The sequence below is a fragment of the Amblyraja radiata genome, chromosome 13 (genome assembly GCF_010909765.2).
Source record: "Amblyraja radiata isolate CabotCenter1 chromosome 13, sAmbRad1.1.pri, whole genome shotgun sequence".
Lineage (NCBI taxonomy): Eukaryota > Metazoa > Chordata > Chondrichthyes > Rajiformes > Rajidae > Amblyraja > Amblyraja radiata.
This window is the reverse complement of record NC_045968.1, coordinates 35,422,185-35,440,248: the sequence shown is the minus strand read 5'-3', so window position 1 is coordinate 35,440,248 and position 18,064 is coordinate 35,422,185. Positions and strand designations below refer to the sequence as shown.

Sequence of the window (18,064 nt, the reverse complement as noted above, 5' to 3'; positions counted from 1 at the left end):
CGCCATTCAATATGATCATGGCTGATCATCCAACTCAGTAGCCTTCTCTCCATACCCCCTGATCCCTCTAGCCACAAGGGCCACATCTAACTCCCTCTTAAATATAGCCAATAAACTGGCCTCAGCTACCTTCTGTGGCAGAGAGTTCCAGAGATTCACCACTCTCTGTGTGTAAAGCTGGTCTTTGAGATTTCCACTCTGGAGAAAGGTTCTTACTGTCTACCCTTAACCTCTCCTAAATATATATCCGTCTTAAATAAGGGGAGCAAAACTGTACCCAGTACTCCAGGTGTGGCCTCACCAATACCCTGTACAATTGCAAGAATACAGTACTTCCCAATTTCTAAACTCCAACAGTAAACTCCTGCAGTAAAGGACAACATACAACTGCCCGCTATTTTTTTCACAACCCTTGCTCAAGGACATCTGGATTAAAACTCCAACATCAGCAACCTCTTATGTCAACATCTGGAACATATTTTGCTTAGCTGAAATCTCTCACCATTAGTCTATTCCATGATATTTTGTTCTCACTTTGAGTCTGTTCCACCGCTGGACATCCCAGAGCATGGGACACGACTTGCAGCAGCGGCGGATGACATCGATAACATCGCCAGGCCAGGCCGACCCCTGCAACTCCCACCCAGTGCCATCGCCAGGACAACAGGCCTTTATGGCCAAGGCAAGACTATCTTAAGTAGTTGAGTAAGAGTTGTGAACATAGCCCAGACCATCACACAAACCAACCTTCCTTCCATTGACTCCATCTACACTACACGCTGCCTCGGCAAGGCCAGCAGCATAATCAAGGACTAATCGCATCCCAGTCACTCCCTCTTCTCTCTTCTCCCATCAGGCATGAGGTACAGAAGTGTGAAAACGCACAGCTCCAGATTCAGGGGGCAGTTTCTTTGCAGCTGTTAACAGGCAACTGAGCCATTCTACCAACAACTAGAGAGCAGTCCTGGCCTGCCATCTACCTCATCGGAGACCCTCGGATTATCTTTAATCAGACTTTATCTTGCACCAAACCTTATTCCCTTTATCCTGTAACTGTACACTGTGGATGGCCTGATTGTAATCATGCATAGTCTTTCCACTGACTGGTTAGAACGCAACAAAAACGTTTCACTGTACCTCAGTACACATGACAATAAACAAACCTAAACCCTTAGATAGGTTTAGGTAGATAACTAAATCCTTGATGAGATGCACTGCCACTCTACAGCAAGGTTGGTGATGGCTGCATATTGCAATCGCACAACCCAGCTGGTCACACAAGATCAGACAACTACCTGCATGGGAGCATAGAACACAGAGCGGTACAGCAGAGGAACAGGCCCTTCAGCCCACAATGTCTGTGCTGAGCATTATACCAAGGTAAACTGATCTCATCGGCCTGCACATGATCCATATCCTCCATTCCCTACACTTCCACGTGTCTATCTTAAAGCCCCTGAAAACTCCACTATTCCAATTTCAGAAGCAATTTCACCCACATCGAACAGTACAGCACAGGAACAGGCCCTTCAGCCCACAATATCTCAGCCAAACATAACGCCAAGATAAACTAACCTCATCTGCCTACATGTGATCAACAGTATATCCCACTATTCCTTTCATATCCATGTGCCTATCTAACAGCATCTTAAACGCCACTATCGTATCTGCCTCCTCCACCCACCTATTCACCCCCCCCGGGAAGCACGTTCCAAGCACCCACTACCCTATGTGTACAACGACTTGCCCCGCACATCTCCTTTACATTTTCCCCCTCTCACCATAAGAATCAAAACGCCCTTCCCCATTTCAGGCAATCCAATTTATTCCTGCCCTTCACATAACTAACAACAGAGGCACAAGAGATTGCAGATCTTGAATCGTGAGTAAAAAATGAAAGAGACTGTTTTATGCTCGATTCCAGAAAAATGGATTTTAGGGAAAGGTAGGCAAGCTCATGCAAGAAACTGAAGTGGTGCAGTGATGGATACAGCATGGCAATCATACACTCCTTGTACCCAGGGTGAGTGAGGGAGGCATGGTTGAAAATGGCAGGAGTTTATGTGGAGTGGGAAGGTTGGCACAATATGCCTCTGATGAAACAGGCTGCCTCTGAGCCATAAAATCATAAACAAACTCATAATTCATCTCATTCCCCAGAATGTATAATGAAAACACACACAGTTGATGTATAACGTCGCAGGCAGCGAGCCACAAGGATGCAGCTCGTTCTATACGAGTGTGGGCATCCCCGCTACAAGCTGCTAATCGTGGCGGCACGGTGGTGCACAAGGTAGAGCTGCTGCCTCACAGCGCCGGAGACAAGGGTCGATCCCGACTTCGGGTGCTATCTGTGCATACTCCATGTGACCGCATAGGTTTCATACACTCATACAGCTATCAGCCCAACTTGTCATGCAGACCTAAGCAAGTCCCATTTGCCCACATTTGACCCATATTCCTCTAAATCTTCCCTGTCCATTTGCCTATCCAAGTGTCTTTTGAATGATGTTATGGTATCTGCCTCAACTGTCTCCTTTGGCTGCTAATTCCATAGGCTCACCAACCTCTAAGTAAAAAAACCTGCCCCTCAGGTTCCTATTAAATCTTTCCCCTCTCACCTTAAACCTATGTCCCCTGGTACTTGATTCCCCTACCCTGGGTAAAAGACTGTGCATTAATCGTATAAATCCCCCTCATAATTTTATACACCTCTATAAGATCACCCCTCATCCACCTGCGCTCCAAGGAATAAAGTCCTAGCCTGCCCAACCTCTCCCTGTAGCTCAGGCCACATCCTCATAAATCATCTCTGCACCCTTTCGAGTTTAATGACCTCCGAGTGCTCCAGTTTCCTCCCACATCCCAAAGACATGCAGGTTTGTAGATTAATTGGCCCTCTGTAAATTCCCCTAGTGTATAGGGAATGGATGCGACAGCAGGATAATGTAGAACCAGTGCAAATGGGCGATCGATTGTTGGTGTGGACTTGGTGGGCCGAAGGGCCTATTCCCATGCCGTGTCTTTCAACTAATCAATTCAATTTGTTGATTTTGGGATTGGCACTCTAAATATAGACCTACAGAACCCAGGAACAGACCTTTCGGCCCATCATGTCCATGCTGACCATCAAAATTATTCTATATTATTCTCATTTATCAACCCTTGCTCCATAGCCTTCTATGCCTGGCGATACAACTTCTCATCTAGTTACTTAAATTGTTGTTTGTGTATCCATCAGACCCTCAATGCTGTGAGTTGCAGATTCCAACTTCCCTCAGCATGAAATCATTCATCTTCAATTCCCCCTGAAGGTTAATGCAATTGTGAAGAAGGCTTGTTGATGCATCTATTTTCTGAGACGTTTTAAAGTGATCGGTTAAGGCTGAATACTACAACAAACTTTTACAAAAGATAGACACAAAGTGCTGGAGTAACTCAGCGGGTCAGGCAGCATCGCTGGAGAACATGGATAGATGACGTTTCGGGTCCCAAAATGTCACCGGTCCATTTTCTGCAGAGATGCTGCCTGACCCGTTGAGTTATTCAGGCATTTTGTGTCTGTCTGTCTTTGGTATAAACCAGCATCTGCTGTTCCTTTTTTATTACAAACTTTTACAGATACGCAGCGGAAAGTGTACTGGCTGGTTGCGTCATGGCCTGGTTCAGCAATTCCAACGCACAGGAAAGCAAGAGGCTGCAGAGAGTGGTGGACACAGCCCGGTCCATCATGGGCACAGCCCTCCCCACCATCAAGAGCATCGACACCTGGCACTGCCGCAAGAAGGTGGCGTCTACCATCAAAGATCCCCACCATCAGTCGCACTGCTACCGTTGGGCAGGGGGTACAGAAGCCTGAAGTCCCACACCACCTGGTTCAGGAACAGCAACTTTCCCACAACCATCAGTTTCTTGAACTGACCCACACGACCCTAATCCTACCTCAACAATGGAACACCATGAACCACCTCTTGCACTAGCATGGACTTGTTTCTTTCTCCTCCAATTTTTTTTTCCAGACTTTTTTCTTTTAGAATTTTATGTATGATTTATGTAATCTGCTTCTTATGTGTTGCCTGGGTCTGTGTTGTTGTGATGCTGCTGCAAGCAAGATTTTCACTGTACCTGCACCTCACCATGCTTGTGCAGATGACAATAAACTTGATACCTCTTATTTTAAACGCATGTCCCGGGGAGAAATGATTCCTCCTGTCTACCCCGTATCTGCCCCCCTCGCACTTTACGTAGAAGGCGATGACAAGGGTGATTTTCGGTGCGTGGACTGAGGATTTCAGGAGACCAATTTGGCCCATGGAGAAACCACTGTGGAATAATCATTTATTAACACAGACTTTACTGTGTTCTAGTGTCCAGTCAAGGCCCACAAAGGAGGCCACAGTGTTGTTAAGCTGGAAAGAGTGCAGAGAAGATTTACGAGGATGGTGAAAGGACTTGAAGGCCTGAGCAAGAGGGAGAGGTTGAGCAGCCGAGGGCTTTATTCCTTGTGGATCCAAACGACATTTCGTTTGGACCTCAAGGGGTCCAAATGACAATAAATTGAATTGTATTGTATTGTATTGTATTGTATTGTATTGGAGCGCAGGAGGATGAGGGGTGATCTTATAGAGGTGTATACAATTATGAGGGGAGTAGATAGGGTTGAATGCACAGTCTTTTACCCAGGGTAGGAGAATCAAGAACTAGAGGACATAGGTTTAAGGAGAGGGGGCAAGATTTAATAAGAACCCAAGGGGCAACTTTGTTTACACGGAGGATTGTGGGCGTATGGAATGAGCTGCCTGAGGAAGTAGTTGAGGCAAAAACTATAACAATATTTAAATATTGTGTTAGTACCTGCCTCAACTACCTCACCCGGCAGCCTATTCCATACACCCACCACCCTCTGGGCAAATATATGGATAGAAAAAGGTTTAGAGGGACACGGGGGCAAACGTGGGAATGGTGGGACTAGCGTAAATTGACCACCTTGGCCAACATGGGCAAGTTGGGCCGAAGGGCCTGATTCCATGCTGTGTGACTCCATAACTCAGTGCGATCCATTCCACAGCCCTTCACATCTCCCAGAGCAAGTGATCATCACATCTCAGTCAACCCCATCTCCAGGACCATCATCTTCCTCCCCAACATCACCCACAAATCCACAGCCAACAAAGACCCTCACCCAACGCCGTTCACCCAACCAGCCCAACATCTAGTGGAAAATATCCCACCCATTCATGCCATCTTGTGACCTTGAAGGAGAAATTAGAGGGGGGAAAAGTAACTCCATGGTGAATGAATTTGACGGGAGCAGCAAGCCTAGTTTCTGGAAGTTCAGAGCCTGCAGTTCACCGTGTTTGGCCAGTTTACAAGCATTCAAAAGGTCCTAGTGCAGGTATGTCCAATGTTTCTCACCGTCCCTTCCTCTCATCTCCCCATCCCATCCAACACGCACACACACACGCGGGACCCATCTACAACTGGATGGCGGGTGTTAACCAGCGCCACTGGGCCAAGGCTCTTCGGGAAGGGGAAGGCAGCGAGAGGCGAGCGGGGTAGGGGGAAGGAGGAAGGAGGTTGGGGGGAGACAAAGATTTGGGCTGCCGGGAGATGCTCCCGATCATTGTATGTCTTCCACACGAGCCTTGCAGCAACCGAGACAGGCTCAGCCAAAGATACACAAGACAACACACTGAAAGCAAACCAATGGCCATCACCCTGAACCATCCCTCTCCCAGCTTGGTGTATATGCGTGGGGTCGGCGGAGATAACAGGAGACAGCCCCCCCCCCCCCCCCCCCCTCCCTCCCCCTCTATTCCCAACCCACTGGAACTCTGAGCTTGTGAAACACATCGATTGTTAAATAAATGAAGGGAACAGTGTTCCCTTGAATCGAGGATCAGTGCAGCCACATCATTAATCTCCGGCATTCGGCTTCATTCAGCCTGTGTGTGGATTACAGATGTAGCGAGTCCGGGGGCAGGCAGGGCCAGTGTGCTGGACAGAGTAGGGGGGTAAATGCGAGTACAGCCGCTCCCACTATCGCGTGTCCCCGTCACTGCGGTCTCTTGCCTTCTCCGTCTCTCCTCCCACAAAAAATAAAACGATGCGGAACCTTCCAGAAAGGTGCACACCTCTCATTCAAACACAAATTGGAAGAGATCCTACCTTTTGTGTCCATCTGGATAGAATCTAGCCTGAAGACTGCCCCGGCAAAGAGGAGAGATGGTGTAACTGTGTGTTGGTGCAGCTCTCCTCTCTCCTCTCTCCTCTCTCCTCTCTCTCCCGAGGTACACAGGTCTGCAGTCAAACACTGCGCCTCCCTTAAAGGGACAGGGCTGCCCTGCTGTCAGTGGCTTCCCCCCTCTCTCCCCCCCACCCCCTCAAACCGCACGCTGACTCGCCATCGACCTTGACGGGACGATATTGGCCGCTAAATAAATCAAATGTAATCGATCTGCTACTTCCATTAAAGGGTCATGTAACATCCTCGTTCCTTGTCACCCATGAATACAATCCCTGCCTCTTTAGCAAGGGATTGGTTTGGTGGAGGGATTAGCACTCCTTGTTTGTAACTGGTCTGGAGTGGGACCCATAAATAAAGACACAAAGTGCTGGAGTAACTCAGCGAGTCAGGCAGCTTCTCAATGGCGAGTCAGGCAGCATGGATAGACGATGTTTCAGGTCGGGACCCTTCTTCACACCCTTCATTATCCCTGCTTTTTTAGTCTGAAGCTGTGATCCATCCTTTTTCTCCAGCGATGCTGCCTGACCCGCTGAGTTACTCCAGCACTTTGTGTCTTTTTTTTTGTAAACCCACATCTGCAGTTCCTCCTGTCTGAAGTGTGACAATGCAGTCAGGGTCCTGACACGAAAACATCACCTATCCATGTTCTCCAGAGATGCTGCCTGACCCGCTGAGTCACTCCAGCACTCCAGGTGACGTTGCGGGTCTGCACCTTAAACACGTGAAGAAGGGTCCCAACCCAAAAGTTATCTATCCATGTTCTTCAGGGATGCTGCCTGACCCACTGGGTTCCTCCAGCACTTGTGTCTTTCTCCGTTGTTTTATTTATTTGTTGAGATTATTACTGTTGTCATGTGTACCGAGGTACAGTGAAATGCTATCCAGTCGACGGAAAGACTATACATGATTACAATCAAGCTGTCCACTGAGCAAAGATACAGGATAAAGGGAATAATGTTCAGTGCACGATAAAGCCAGTAAAGCCCAATTAAAGATAGTCCGAGGGTCTCCAATGAGGTAGATGGGAGGTCAGGACCACTCTCTAGTTGGTGATACGATGGTTCAGTTGCCTGATAGCAGCTGGGAGGAAACTGTCCCTGAGATAAGCGATTTCTCTCTTCTGTACCTCTTGCCCAATGGGATGGGAGAGAAGAGTGAGTGGCCAGGGTGAGATGGGTCCTTGATTATGCTGGTGGCCTTGCCGAGCCAACATGAAGTATAGATGGAGTCTTCTTGGTTCTTCTTGGTTTCTTGGTCCTCCAAAATATTCCAAATGGAATTTAAACTGGAGGAGTCAATGGTAGGTTGGTTTGTGTGATGGTCTGGGCTACGTCCACAATTCCATGCAAGTTCTTGCACTCTTGGATGGAGCTGTTCCCAAACCATGCTGTGATGCATCCCGATAAAATGCTTTCTACAGTCTTTGATGATACTGGCTGCCTTTTTGAGGCAGCGTCTCCTGTAGATCCCTTTGATGGTGGGGAGGTCAATAGCCATGATGGACCTCTGCTCTACCAACTGTGAAAACACTTGTGGAATAGTGCAGAGGGAGCTGTCCATTCTAACCATCCTGTGTGCAATTTCTCCAGTGTGAGCCTACCAAATTTCAGTGTTGACATCAAATGTTTGTTGAGCATGAAAGCTTTCATTAGGTTAAGCACAAGGCCTGTTGGTGATATTAAGTGCCTGGCAGAATGTTTATGTGAGGAAGCTTTTTCAAATATATTATTAGAAAATCATTGAGCTCCTTTGTAGACCTTGAATCTAACTCTGACATAATGTACCCTCAATGAAAATCATTCCATTTTGTCAGATCAAATTAACCTTCAATAAGGACCCATTACACCAGATGTTCAGGTTGCAGAGGATATAATGTGTTGCTTTGATTTTAGCCGAAGGAAGAAGTGTAGATTTTTCCTTAAATATTACAATTTAGTTTAGTTTATTGTCACGTTTACCGACAAAGCTAATTTGCATGCTATCCAGTCAGCAGAAAGACTATACATGATTACATTCAAGTCGTCCACAGTGTACAGGTGCAGCATAAAGGGAATAACGTTTCGTGCAAGATAAAGTCTAGTAAAGTCCGATTAAAGATAGTCTGAGGGTCTTCAATGAGGTAGATGGTAGGTCAGGACTGTGCTCTAGTTGGTGATAGGATGGTTTAGTTGCCTGATATTAGCTGGGAAGAAACTATCCCTGAATCTGGAGGTGTGTGTTTTCACACTTCTGTACCACTTGCCTGATGGGAGAGGGGAGAAGAGGGTGTGACCGGGGTGAGACTAGTCCTTGATTATGCTGCTGGCCTTGCTAAGGCAATACCTATTGAAAAATGTAAGTATCTCTTAGAACTTAGAACATAGAACAGGCCCTTCGGCCCACAATGTCTCTGCCGAATATGATGCCAAGACAAACTCTGATGTCAAGACAATCTTGTGTTCTAATATTACTTCTCTCCCAGTGTACCTTAAGTTACCAGAGCCAAACAGATCCTGTGATTAGCAGATCAAACTTGGATAGTTCCGGAATTCATGGAAAGATATAGCATAGAACCAGGCCCTTCAGCCCACCAAGTCCATGCCAACCATCAGTTCTCACCAGTTCAATGTTATCCCACTTTCTCATCCACTCCCAACACACTAGGAGAAATTTACAAAGGGCCAATTAACCAACAAACCCACACGTTTTTGGGATGTGGGAGGAACCTGAGCACTCCGAGGAAATCCACATGGTCACATGGAGAACATGCAAACTCCAGGCAAAGACAGCACTTGGGTTCAATCCTGAACTTGGGCGCTGTCTGTGTGGGGTTTGCATGTTTTCCCAGTGACCCTGTGCAGATGCTGCCTGAACTATTGATTTTTTTCATCATTTGTTTGTTTTAATTTCACCTCGCGTAAAGAGTTCAGGACTATTATATCAGTGATCAGAAAGAGACTTTATCCATGCTTTGATCAACTGAATTAATCGGCCAGAACTTATTGATTCATAGAGTTCTTCAGCACAGAATCAGGATTTTCAGTAATATGGTTGGACCAGGAGAAATAGTTGGTGATATTTATAACTGGAAGATTGAGGATCTCTGCCATATCCATATCCACCAGCACGACTGTTGTAGACTGGTCATGAAGCCCACCCTGGTTCCTGAAGTCATTGACCAACTCCTTCATCATGTTGCCAATGAGGGAGAGATGGTTGTCTTGTCACCATGTTACACGTGCAGGAGGATGAGGGATGAACTTATGGAGGTGTATAAGATCATGGGAGGAATAGATAGGGCGAATGCACAGAATCTTTCACCCAGAGTAGGGGAATCAAGTCGTGAGTGTATAGGGAGTGTTGTGAGGGGCTAAGAAAGCATCATTGCGGGGCACGGGTGTTGAGGATCACCAGGAAGGATGTGTTTTAATCTATCCTTACCAATGAAGGAGACACAAGGCACTGCAGATACTGGAATTTTGAGCAACATACAAAGTGCTAGATTAACTCAGCAGGTCAGGCAGCATCTATGGAGCGAATGGACAGATGACAGATGACGTTGTCTATCAATTTCTGTCTACATATGATGCCTGACCCGCTGAGTTCCCACACAGCACTTTGTGTTTTGCTTACTGATTGAAGTCTATGGGTCAGGAAGCCGAGGATCCAATTGCAGAGTGGGGAGGTGAGTCCCCAGTATGGAGTTGGGTTCAGTGAGTCGATGTCAAGTTGATGTGTGCCATGACCAGACTTTCAAAGCAGTTCATGATGGTGTTCATGATGTCAGAGCCACTGGGCTAATAGTCATTCAGGCATGTTATCTTTTTTTTCTTTGGCATTGGGATAAAGGTGGTCTTCTTAATGTAGGTGGGAATCACAGAATGGTGTAGGGAGAGGGGGAAAAAAAAGACACAAAGTGCTGGAGGAACTCAGGGAGTCAGTCTGAAGAAGGGTCCCGACCCGAAATGTCACTTATCCATGTTCTCCCAAGATGCTGCCTGACCCACTGGGTTATTCCAACACTTTGTGTCGCTTTTTGTAAACCAGCATCTGCGGTTCCTGGTGCTTACAGGAAGAGGTTAAAGATGTCCGCAAATACTTCTGCCAACTGGTCCTTGCATTTCTGAGGTTGTGGCTGGAGACTCCATCCAGGACGGTTACATTCCATGCATTCGCTATCAGGAAGGCTGATCAAACATCTACCATGGTAGCCGTGGGTCCAGGCGCGCCCATTCCATCGAGGCGGGTGGTGCCCTTCCGATGATCTTCACCTCCAACACTGTCAGTGGTGTTATATAATCAAACCTCAGTCACCTCCAATGTTTATAATAACAAATGGGAGCAGAATTAGGCCATTCAGCCCAAGAAATCTGCTTGCCATTTGATCATGGTTGATCCATCTTTCCCTATCAAACCGATTTCCCTGCCTTTTCCCCGTAACCTTGGATACCCTTACTAATCAACAACCTGTCAATCTCCTCATTGAAAATACACAGACCTGGCCTCCACAGCCGTCTGTGGCAATAAATTCCACAGATTCACCACCCTCTGACTAAAGAAATTCCTACTCATCCCCATTTTGACGGTACTCCCTTTTATTCTGAGGCTGTGTGCCCTCTGGTCCTAGTCTCTCCGACTAGTGAAAACATCCTCTCCACATCCACTCTATCCAGGCCTTTTATTATCTGATAGGTTTCAATGAGATCCCCCCCCTCGAGAACAAGCCCAGAGCCATCAAATGCTCATCGCATGTTAACCCAGTCATCCCCTCGAACGTTCTTGAATAACATTCTCTGGACACTCCAGCACATCCAGACTCAGGTATGGGGCCCAAAACTTCACTGGGCATTTCCAAAGTGGAGATTGACCGTTTCTTGATTAGTAAGGATGTCAAAGGTTATGGAGAGAAGGCAGGAGAATGGGGTTGAGAGGGAAAGATAGACCAGCCATGAGTGAATGGCAGAACAGACTCGATGGGTTGATGGCCATATCTGCTCCTATGAATGTGAACACTGCTCACAATATTCCAACTGTGGCTGATAAAGCCTCAGCATTACATCCTTGTCAGATGGTGACATGATTCAAATCTTATCTAACCATGGGATTGGGTTCAATTAATCCATTCCTTTTAAAGTAAATTAAATAGGGAAAAGAGTTTGCAATCTCTACTTAGTCTGACCTCTGAATGACCATCCACCCAAGGAATAGTTGACTCTAAATGTCCTCATAGTGGCTAAGTTTGGACGGATAATAAGTATTACATTCTCATGAATGTCATCACAATGAAACTGGAGGAAGGAATGTTTCTCTTTCAAAGTTCAAGGGCATTCCTGGAAGACGATATCCTTCCAGTTACATCGATTGCATTAGTGGCAAGAGTATAGTCTTAACACACGTCACCAAACCAATCCCAAAATACACTCTGCAACTGATCTGGAGTAGCTCAGCGATTGTGAATTAGCCACTGATGCTGGCAGATGTTATCCCACATCTGCTGAGGTTGCATTGAATGTTAACATTATGAAAGCATTATGAAATATAGGGGTGGCACGGTGGCGCAGTGGTAGAGTTGCTGCCTTACAGCGCCAGAGACCCAGGTTTGATTCTGACTATGGGTGCTGTCTGTATGGAGTTAGTACGTTTTCCCTGTGACTACGTGGCTTTTCTCCGGGTGCTCCGATTTCCTCCCACACTCCAAGGACGTGCAGGTTGGTAGATTAATTGGCTTCTGTAAATTGCAAATTGTCCCTAGAGTGTAGGATGGTGTTAGTGTACGGGGTGATCGCTTGGCGGCACAGACTCGGTGGCCCAAAGTGCCTTTTTCACGCTGTATCTATAAAGTCTAAAGTAAAGTCAATGCATTTGGCATGGCATAGAATCATAGAATGGTTGTGGCATAATAGCAGGCTATTTGGCCCACCGTTTATGTGCTGGCTCTGTACTAGAACAACTCTCCAGTCCCACAGCAAAATACAAAGTGCCGGAGTAACTCAGCAGGTCAGGCAGCATCTGTGGAGGGAATGGACATGTGATGTTTCGGATCGGGACCCTTCATCAGACCCTCCACAGTGACCCTCCACTTTGGGTGGTACACGGGTAGAGCAGCTGCCTCGCATCGCCAGAGACCCGGGTTCAATCCTGTCTACAAGTCATAGAGTTATCTGGTTGTACAGCGTGGACACAGGACCTTCGGCCCAACTTGCCCACATCAACAAACGTCCCATCTACACTAGTCCCAACTGCCTGCATTTGGCCTATACCCCTCTAAACCTGCCCTATCCATGTACCTGTCTAGATGTTTCTTAAACGTTACGATAGTACCTGCCTCAACTAGCTCCTCCAGCAGCTCGTTCCATACACCCAACCACTATTTGTGTGACCTCACCTTAAACCAATGTCCTCTGGTTCTCGATTCCCCAACTCTGGGTAAGAGACTCTGGTGTCTACCTGATTCAATCCTCTGATAAATTTGTACACCTCTATAAGATCACCCCTCTTCCTCCTGCTCTCCAAGGAATAGAGTCCTAGCCTGCTCTAACTGTCCCGATAGCTCAGGCCCTCCTGGCAACATCCTCGAAAATCGTATCTGCATCCTTTCCAACTTGACATCGTATTTCCTAAGATGGTGCCGAAAACTGAACACAATACTCTAAATGTGATCTCACAAACATCTTATACAACTGCAGCATGACCTCCCAACTTCTATACTCAATACTCTGACTGGTGAAGGCCAATGTGCCAAAAGCCTTTTTGATCACTCTTTCTACCTGTGATTCCACTTTCAACAAACTATATACCTGTACTCCTAAATCTGTCTGCTTCACAACACTCCCCAGAGCCCAAACGTTCACTGTGTTGGTTAGTGCTCCCAAAATGCAACACCTCACATTTCTCTGTATTAAATTCCATCAACCATTCCTCAGCCCACCTGGCCAACCGATCAAGATCCTGCTGTCATTTTGACAACCATCTTCACTATCTACAATACCACCCACTTTAGTGTCATCTGCAAACTTGCTAATCATGCCATGTACATTCTCATCCAAATTATTCATATAGATGACAAACAGAAATAGGCCCAGCACCAAACCCTGAGGCACACCGCTAGTCACAGGTGCTGTCTGTACGTAGTTGGTATATTCTCCCTGTGACCGCGTGGGTTTTATTCCGGGTGCTCCGGATTCCTCCCACACTCCAAAGATCAAAGATGTACAGGTTTGTAGGTACATTGGCTTTGTAAAATAAAATGTAAATTGTTCTTAATGTGCAGGATAATGGTGGTGTTCGGGATGATCGCTGGTCGGCCTTAACTCGGTGGGCCGAAGGGTCTGTTTCTGCACTGTTTCCTCACGGAGCGGCCAGAGCTACAACAGCGGCGGCGCAGCGCTGAATTCACCGCGGAGCAGGCGATGCCTACCTGGATGGCCGTTTGAAGCTCCGGAGCATAGGGCCGCTGCTCCAATATCGTGGAGCTGCGGTTTGGGAGAGCTCCCAACGCGGGCGGCGCTGACCGTCATCGCGGAGTCCTGGGGCTCTTTGCCGAGGGCCGCTAGCATTGCATCTCCGCCCAGCGCGGCCTGCGGACTTTGGGAGCCGCGGACTCCGGTAGGGGGTGGCCAACTCTGATGTCCAGGCCGCTGAGGAGGTCCCCCAGCCCCGACGTCGGACTTACATCACCCCGGCGAGCGGGCCTGAACATCGGGCCACCCGTAGCGGCGACTGAGGAGGGCTCGGGGAGGCCCCGACCACGGGTGAACATTGCGGAACATTAGAGGAAGAGACTGACTTTGGAGCCTTCCCTCACAATGGGAAACTGTGATTCTGCTGTGTAGAGATGTTTTATGTTGAATTCTATCTTGTGTTGTGTTTTTTTATTTTTATTGTATGGCTGTATGGTAATCACATTTCACTGTGCCATCTGGCACATGTGACAAATAAATGTATCTTGTATCTTGTATATTTCTCTAAAGATGGTACCTGACCCATTGGGACCCATCCTCCAGCGTTTTGCTCAATTTTCAGCATCTGCAATCTCTTGTGTTTCTAATTCCACATCCTTGCCCTTTCTTTGTAACCATGCACTGTTCCATCACCATGTATTTACCACAGGACACAATGGAACCTGTCTCTTTACTCCTGACTGCCCCTTGTTGGACAAGGTTTGTAGGTTAATTGGCTTCAGTAAAAATTGTAAATTTATCCCTAGTGTAGGACAGTGTTAGGGTATGAGGGATCGCTGGTCGGCGTGGAATTGGTGGGCTGAATGTCCTCACTTTTCCGCGTTGTGTCTTAAAGTCCAAAGTCTATTGTACTTGATTTTGACTTGGTTGTATTTATCTATAGTATTATCTGATCTGTTCAGATAACATGCAATACCAAGCTTTTCTCTGTTACCTGGCAATAATAAACCTAAGGTTTTTTACATTGAGTATTCTCGCCACATCATTGCATCTGGCACAGGGAATCGAGAAGGTTTGCACTGTATCATAGGACAATGTTATACCGTTGGATAAATCACAACCACTATCATCTGTTCACCTCCCCTTAGATGCTCAGCTGTCTGAGTCACTAACCTTGACAGCTCTGGGCACCTTGGCAGTGAAGCATTGCTTGCAACTGTAGAGGTAGTAATTTGAGTGGGAGCATTAGCCAGAAATATAAGATGAACTGATAATGCATGTCCATCTACTAACAGAAAAAGCACACAATTTGAATGACCTCAATTGATGCATTTATAACAAAAATCTGCTGACTGATTAGATATCTAATCAATAACACTCTGAAACCTGGCATTATTGGCCAATCAGCCCTGGTTCCAAACTCAGCTCTTAAATGCATTAGTTGCACATTAATGCGACACTTGAAGTTCATCAGCACTCTTGCGTCATGCATTGTAAAATGCATGGTGATGTGCAGGTTTACTGTACTACAATGCTGGCAAAATTAATTAACCCCCCAAGGTCCATACTTTGGGAAGGACAGAGATGGGTGGGGGCCTGGAATGCGCTGCCGGGGGTGGTAGTGGAGACAGATACGATAGTGGCATTTAAGAGGCTTTTACATAGGCACCTGGATTTGCAGGGAATGGAGTGATATGGATCACGTGAAGGCAGAGGAGATCAGTTTAATTGGGCATCATGTTCGACACAGACATTATGGGCCAACAAGCCTGTTGCGGGCTCCTCCTCCACACCCTGCACTTCCTCGCCCTGGTCCACCGTCCGGACACTAAGTGGCGGTCAGTGTTGCCTTCCGGACGCGAGAGGGCCTCCCGGTGGGGGTCACTCTACGCAGGGATCCCCCCCCCCCCCATCTACATCGAGGACCTGGGGTGGAGGGTACTGCACCGAGGGTACTGTTCCCTGCAACCTGTTTCTCTCGCAGTTCACAGACTCGCCAGCCGCCTGCCACTTTTATGGGCAGGAGGAGTCTGTGTACCACGTGTATATGGAGTGTGTGAGGCTGCAGCCACTGTTCCATTATCTAAAGGGGCTGCACCTTGCCTTCTGGCTGCACTTCACACCCACTATCCTCATCTTTGGACACCCTGTGCGTAGGGGAGAGGGTAGTGCCGAGGATGTCCTGGTTGGGCTGCTCCTGGGCCTGGCCAAGCTGGCCATCCGCAAGTCACGGCGCCTGGTGGAAGAGGGCTCTGCCCGAGCCGGCTGCCTGCCCCTTTTCCGGGGTAACGTCCGCGCCAGGGTGGATGGACCACGCGCTGTCCACGGGTGCCCTGGGGGATTTCCGGAACCACTGGGTACTGAATGCATCCTTGACAAGGATTGTAACATAGTTGTATACTAATTTATTTAGTATATTTGTTTGTCTTGTATTATGGTGGTGGGTTCTGTTTTGTTTTATTGTATTGTAAATATTATTTTATTTAATTCAATTAATTTTTCGATTAAAAAAAAAGCCTGTTACTGTGCTATACTGTTCTATACTCTATTTGCTATGAGGTTAAGAGGATACCTGATAGAAGTTTATAAAACTCGATGGATGGGGTAGACAGTCGGGTCCTTCACCCCAGGGTAAAAATGTCAAATACTCGAGGGCACAGCTTAAAGATGAGAGGGGCAAAGATTAAAGCAGGCACGGAAATCGCTATCAAAACATGGGGGGGACCGGGGGGGACACAATTTCTTGGTGCCCGCATGCGCATCCACACACTCACATACAAACGCGAGGCTTCGGGGGCTTCAGCCGTGGGCCCTGTGGACGGTAATTATGGGAACGGTGGCCCAGGCTTACGGCCAGCGCGAAGAAGCAGCGCTAGATCCAGCACAACTCTGCCTGTCTCGCTGGTTAACCTACAGCCCTGCCTGGACTGACGGGATACCAGTCCAGCAGAGCTGTGGAGCTAGCTCTGCTTCTCTGCGCTGGCTGTAAGCCTGGCCCATCGTTCCCGTAAGTCCAGGCAGGGCTGTAGGTTAACCTGGCGGGACAGTCAGAGTTGAGCTGGATTTAGCGCTGCTTCTCTGCCACCCCCGGGCATGGGGAGGGGGGAGGGCACTCGGGTGGGGATGGGGATGGTGCAGTGGTGGTTCAGCAGCAATCGCAGCGCCGGAGACCCGGGATCGATCCTGGCTGCGGATGAGGTGCAGGTCTGTGTCCTGGGCTGCCGAGAGTGTTTTTCACTTGTGACCCTATGACCTGGGCATGCAATTCAGGCTCCGCTCTATGATCTTTGCTCCACCAGGACATCTCCCTCCTCCAATCAACGCGCTCTATCCTCAGTCCCACCCCCCTACTTCCGCCTCTGACTGACACCTCCCTCCTCCTATCATCGCGCTGGATCATCATATCCCGCCCCCTTTGCCTGCTGACCGACGTCTCTCTTGTCCAATCAGCGCCCTCGATCATCAGTCCATGTCGATCATCGATCACTGTCTCGCGGAAAGTGAAGATTTCACCGGGTTTTAAAATCCGGATTACAATAAATGGGGGGGATCGTCCCCCACCTCTCAAATCAAGGGAATGGGGGGGGGGTGAAGATGTGTCCCCCCCCCCAGGGATTTCCGCCCCTGGTTTAAAGGAGATGCATGGGGCAAGATTTTTTACCCCGAGGGTGGTGGGCACCTGGAACATGCTGCCAGGAATGGTGGTGGAAGCAGATACGATTGTGACATTTAAGAGGCCTTTGGATAGGCACATGGATAGGCAGGGAATGGAAGGATGTGGATTATGTGCGGGCTGATGGGAGTTGGTCTTGGCATCATGGACGACAGATGGCACAATGGGCTAAGTGTTCGGCTGGCAACCGGAAGGTAGCCGGTTCGAATCCCGCTTGGAGTGCATACTGTCGTTGTGTCCTTGGGCAAGACACTTCACCCATCTTTGCCTGTGTGTGAATGTGTGTGAGTGATTGGTGGTGGTCGGAGGGGCCGTTGGCGCAGATTGGCAGCCACGCTTCCGTCAGTCTGCCCCAGGGCAGCTGTGGCTACAGAAGTAGCTTACCACCACCGAGTGTGACTGAGGAGTGAATGAATAATGCGATGTAAAGCGCCTTGAGTATTAGAAAGGCGCTATATAAATCCCATCCATTATTATTATTATTATGTTCGGCACAGACATTGTGGGCCAAAGGGCCTGTTCCCGTGCTATACTGTTCTGTGTACTAACAATATGATGGATAATCTCACTCCCTGCTGTAAAATCCTGTGATTTGCGACTGATGTGATGAATGTTACGGGGACAGGAGCACAAGATTGCGACCTTGGGGGCCTCCAATACTACGGCAAGCATGGATACAATTTCCTGGCAGTAATCACACTTCCGCTTATGTTCCAGATCTTGGCAAACGATCCACATGGAACAAGGTCATTTTGACCGAGACTA

The 18,064-nt window shown here is 47.9% G+C and overlaps 1 protein-coding gene across 1 annotated transcript in view; it reads right to left on the bottom strand.

The window, feature by feature from the left end:
* The window catches only part of fgf12 (fibroblast growth factor 12), a 132,828-nt gene extending 126,540 nt beyond the window's left edge, over nucleotides 1–6,288 (bottom strand). The window contains exon 1 of the mRNA XM_033031757.1: nucleotides 6,169–6,288. Within this exon, the coding sequence (XP_032887648.1) occupies nucleotides 6,169–6,181 (13 nt within the window). The 5' untranslated portion in view covers nucleotides 6,182–6,288. The remainder of the gene's footprint in view (nucleotides 1–6,168) is intronic.
* Nucleotides 6,289–18,064: the final 11,776 nt, after the last annotated feature.